At 33.6% G+C, this 5,278-nt stretch overlaps 1 protein-coding gene across 7 annotated transcripts in view; it reads left to right on the top strand.

The window, feature by feature from the left end:
- Nucleotides 1–3,316, top strand: part of LOC105140510 (uncharacterized) — a 4,817-nt gene extending 1,501 nt beyond the window's left edge. The window contains exons 3-7 of one of the 7 annotated variants that reach the window (XM_011047376.1): nt 16–46; nt 121–1,272; nt 2,315–2,730; nt 2,855–2,978; nt 3,106–3,316. In XM_011047376.1, coding sequence (XP_011045678.1) covers nt 16–46; nt 121–1,272; nt 2,315–2,677 — 1,546 coding nt within the window. In that variant the 3' untranslated portion in view covers nt 2,678–2,730; nt 2,855–2,978; nt 3,106–3,316. Of the gene's footprint in view, nt 1–15; nt 47–120; nt 1,273–2,314; nt 2,731–2,817; nt 2,986–3,102 lie in introns of all 7 variants that reach the window. The other 6 variants (XM_011047374.1, XM_011047375.1, XM_011047377.1 and 3 more) reach the window with 6 other exon arrangements.
- The last annotated feature ends 1,962 nt before the right edge of the window (nt 3,317–5,278 follow it).

Genomic DNA, 5,278 nt, shown 5'->3' with positions numbered 1-5,278 from the left:
TACTGGTCACAGTACTCAGCAGGACCATGGAGGGGCTCCTGTAAGTGTAAGTTATAAATAGTTGCATAATAATCTGATCTATTTTAACTTGTTCAGAAAGGTTGACTATGTATGCAACAGCATGCAGTCGCAATTGAAAGGTTGGAAGATCAGAGACAGTCCAATGAGCATCAGAAGCAAGTTTCCTTACTGGAAACTGACAATTTGGCGGAGGTTCAAATACGTGATCTTTTTGAATGCCATAAATGCAGAATGACATTTGATGAGAAGGGCACGTATTTGGAACATCTTTTGTCATTTCACCAAAGAACTACACGGAGGTATAGACTCGGTTCTTCTGTTGGGGATGGTGTGATAGTTAAAGACGGAAAATTTGAATGCCAGTTCTGCCATAAGGTGTTTCATGAAAGGCGCAGGTACAATGGTCATGTAGGAATCCACGTGAGGAATTATGTGAGGGGGATTGAAGATTCACCTGGTGTGAAGAACTATATGAGGGGGATTGAAGATTCACCTGCTGTCCAGTTGGCTCTGCAAAAGAGTGATCCTCCAACCCCTGATGACTTGCCTACAAGAATCTCCAAAATGGATGCGTTGATTGAAATAGCTCAGAACTCCATTCGAGAAACATCGTCTTCTGGAGCTAATGATGAACAGAATGTGGTTTCTGATTCAAAACTTCCTGCTTCAGTTTCTGAACATGAACTGAATTCTGATTCTCCTCCCAGTGAACCGCAAATGGAAGATAGCATGCTTGGCAAGTCTCTGGAACTCAATTTACACCAACTGAAAGTTGATTTTATGGTGATTGATGAAAAGATGGAGAAGGTTGAAGATGCTAGTGATGTTCAAGATTTTAAAACAGTTTCATCTGCTGATGCTCAGCATCATAATACATTTGAAAGTCCTAGTAGAAATGATGGTCTGCCACCTGGCACCAATGCAATTGGCAGGTCTGGAATTAAAGGGGAAACAGTTTCTGAAAGCCATTCACTTGCTCCAGTGAATACTCAGAAAATATTTGGTGCTGAGAGTACTATGATTTTTGCTGGTTTTGACAGACCACACCAGCATAAGCCTGATGAAGTGGATAAAAGCGTGAATGTTGAGATGAAAATTGGTTTTGGAAGCAATAACAGTATAGCAGATGGTAATGCTATTCAAGACACCGAAGGACATTCTTTCAAAGAAAATGTGCTTAAGTGCGGAGTTCCTGAGCAACAGTTGCAACTGCCCAATGACTTCTCAACACCAGAGGCAATCGTGGATAAGGTATAATGCTTTATTCCTGTAGATTATTCTGAGGAGCAAATACGTGCTCACACCTATCTGAAACTTGTCTCAAATATAGTCGTGAGAGCAGTTATTGTCACTCATGGCATTATCCATGCATCTTCTCTACAAAGAGTTGTTCTCCATTCTCTGTTAGGTGCTTTAAATCTTAATTGTATAAGGAAAATGAAAAGCCTATCTCTTATGAGGGACCTTTTAATAAATACAAGGAGTAGACATGGCCTGGCATCTCTTTTAGTTGCAACCCTTCACTCTTGGGACAGTTGCATTTGCAACAATCTGCAGTGATGTAGTGCCTGCAAAGCCACTGCTCTCTTTGTTCCACAAAATGTCTACTATTTGGTTATGCATGATGTATAAGAAATGCAGTTAGATATGACCATTTAGAAATAGTTTTCCTTAATTACCGTGCTTTACTCAATTGTGAAATGGATCGTGTTGTCTTTAGGAGTTACATAAATCCTTTTGACTAAGGAGATTGGACAGATCACACAGAAAGATGAAATGCTTTATTTCGGGGCTGAGGGACTGCTGTTTATTGAGACAGAGTATGATGTCTTCTTTTATATTAAAAGAAATTGTTAGTTTAAAGGTTGTGGAGGATCATATCCGAAATCTAAAAGAATTATGTTCTATAGATATAAAAATAGAAAAAGAATTCACATCTGACATTTTAATTTTGTAAGTTTAGATGTGTGAACTTGTAATTGATACTGGGTTTTTCTTAAGAACACTAGTTTGCTTTCTTGATTGCAAGTTTGGTAGTAGGGTGGTTAAGCAGGTTGTGCATATTGGATTAGTACCACTAGTGTAGATCATGGTTATTATGGTTCTCACATAATCATATACTTATTGATGAGGTGAAATTTAATAATTTACTTGTCCCTAATTTTCTGATACGGTGTGGGGGATGGGTGCATCCTGTTCTCTTTTCAGCTACCTAGATTTTCATGATAGTATTGTTGGTTGAGCATAATTTCCGTGGTAAATTAGTTTGATGTTTTCTGTGCTTTTTTCACAGGGAGAAAATGAATTTGGTACGGCTGACCAAATACATGCTAAAGTTACAGGATTTGACGAGCTGAAGCTGGATGAAATAGAACACCTAAAATTTAGTTTGGGGACAGGGCAAGAGCCTATGTCTCTGCATGAGGTTCCATCAGGTGTGGGAAATATTACTGAGATGGAAGCAGCATATGATGCCTCACTCCAATTTGAATCAGATGTCATTGTAGACACAGCTGACAGACAACTAACAACTGTGTGCGTATGGTGTGGAGCTGAGTTCAGCCACGAGGCTTTTGATACAGAAATGCAGTCAGATTCAGTCGGCTACATGTGTCCGGACTGCAAGGCCAAAATTTCAGGGCATCTCAATATTTAAGATCTTGGTTTAAGATGCATGATCTTGCTCGTGGATTCTAACCTGTTTAGGGGGTAATATGAACTTCTCCAAACCAATCTCTTGCTAGTTATCGTTTAAGATGCATGATCATTCTCATGAACAATCTTTTGCTGATTTAGGATAGGTCTAAATATTAATGCCACTGGATTGAACCAGCAAAGTATTTGAGATCATGGTTAATGATGCATGAACTCCTGGAATACATGATGAGAAGCATTGCTAGCATCTTTGAACATTATAAACTCGACCTTTTTGAAACAAGACCTCCTCTATCGATGAGGTGTTTGGTACATTCTGTATTTCAAAATCAGCTTCCTTCTATGTTTCTGTCTTCTACATTTCTTCTCTGGCCTCAAAAATTGGCTTGTATTAGATGCATGATATTTCCAATCTTTATGTGATAGCAGATGCTGGCTGGAGAATCTCTGTTGAGGAAGAATGTTTGCGGTGAGGAAGAGGTGTGATCCCTGTCTGCATGCGTTGTATGTACTTGCTAGATGTTGTAAGCTATACCTTGTAGTCACTGTATTTTATATGTTATCCTCAAGAGACTGTAAATGATGGCCATTTGATTATACCTAGTTCGCCTGCCTTTACAATGTTGACATTTTTTCATCATATTGTGACATCTAAAAAATCTTTAGCTATAAAAACTCAGGCTTGGCAGGTTAAACCAGTGAATTGCCAATCTAGAGCCCGATCAGGTTGCTTTGAATCATTTTTTTTTTTATCAAAACATTATCTTTTTAGGGTTGATTTGCTGACCCAGATGTCAACCTACTAAATTTCTAATTTGAGACGTGGCTGGATCCACCCCATATTAGATGAATATTAAAGCCCAAACTAGCTCGAGACCTTTGGGTACAGCTGCTTTAAGCCCAATGCAATAACTAGGATGAGATAGTGTTATCCATTTGAACAAACTTACTATTATTTTAAATTTGAAATATTTTTGAAAAAGCCATCTTACAAAATCGAAAGATATACTCTGGGACCATAAACTATATAAAACAAGTTTTTTGTTTCATTAGGTATAATTTTTTTTTTTTGTAATTTTAGACCATGCGTGTTTCTTATCTTTTGGAAAATTAACATGGTAAAAAAGAAATTGAGGTATGACTACGTTTAAATCAATGCAAACTACTTCAAAGTCAACCTGGTATTAGCTGTTGTTTGAAGATCAATTTAATAACAATAGGCATTCATGGGTTGAGCTTTTTTATATTTATACTCCGTCAATTATTTATTGGGTAAGAAAATATTTTATATATATATATATATATATATATATATATATTCACTGGATTTAAATTAAATTATCATCCTTATCATCCAGTGAAGAACTTTTTGGTATAAATAACATAGCTTTAGAATTTATAAATAAAATACCCTGATGAGAAGAGTACTAGAAAGTTTCAAAACATTTATCATCGTAAAAAAAAAATATGATACTGCAAATATCCCATAATTATTATAAAAAAAATAATAAAAAAAGAATATTTATCCTTCTTCACAAAACACTATTTACTAGAATATGTATTTATCTTTAAATTTTTTTTTCCAAACCACGTTTTTTTATTTCAATTTTATATTTTAATATTAGATTTATCAAGTATTGAGTTTTATTTTTTTTTCAATTTAATTTTTATGAGATAATTACTGTCTCCTGATTCGTATCGTGGGTTTAACGAGTTGACTTAAGTTTTTTTTCCTTTTTCTCATTTGACTTTTCCCTCATCAATTTGTTTTTGTTTGTTTTTTATGAAATCCCTTGTCACATGATTTGAGTTATAAATTTGACTAAGAATTTTTTTGTTTTTTTTATTAAATTAATTTTTTTTAATTTTATTTTTTAACACATAGTTAATTGAGAATTCAACTTCATAGTTTGTTTCGATTTGTTTTTTATTGGGTTATCATGATTTTATAAACCAAGTCACAAATTTAGAAAGTTAACTAAAGTTGGTCTGAGATATTTTTTGGATCCTTTTTATTAAATAATTTTTTTTAATTTTATTTTTTAATATTGAGTTTATTGAAAACTAGATTTTATAATTTTTTTTTATTTTTTTTAAGATTTATTATATTCTCATAATTTAACATGCAGATTAATAAGTTAACCTGTATTTATCCAAAATTAATCTAATATTTTACCGTTTCAATATTTATTTTTAATTAAATTATGATTTTACTCTTATTTGAATTTTTTTTTTATAAATTTATCAAGTTAATTAGATTATATCAAAATAATTCTTCATTTAATTTATGTTTTTATCAATTAGATATTGTATATATAATTGAAGTGGATACCAATTATGGTTGTGCATTATTATTTAGGTCAATCTAGAATAAATCATATTTCAAGTCCTAATCATGCCCATCTTTTTTTCTTTTGTTTTATTTAATTAGTTATTAGAAACTAATCATGGTCTTCAATCAATCCTTGCTTCACTTTTTTCCCGTCCATATCCACTTGTTGATTTCATTTTCATATATACATGAATCGTTTCTTCTTCCGGCAAATGTGGTGATTGAATATGGCTGCTAAAGTAGGCATCCAATCAACTAATTATCCATTGT

Source organism: Populus euphratica, unplaced genomic scaffold (assembly GCF_000495115.2).
Source record: "Populus euphratica unplaced genomic scaffold, PopEup_1.0 scaffold274.1, whole genome shotgun sequence".
NCBI lineage: Eukaryota > Viridiplantae > Streptophyta > Magnoliopsida > Malpighiales > Salicaceae > Populus > Populus euphratica.
The sequence above is the reverse complement of the archived record's forward strand: the minus strand, read 5'-3'. Positions and strand labels throughout refer to the sequence as shown.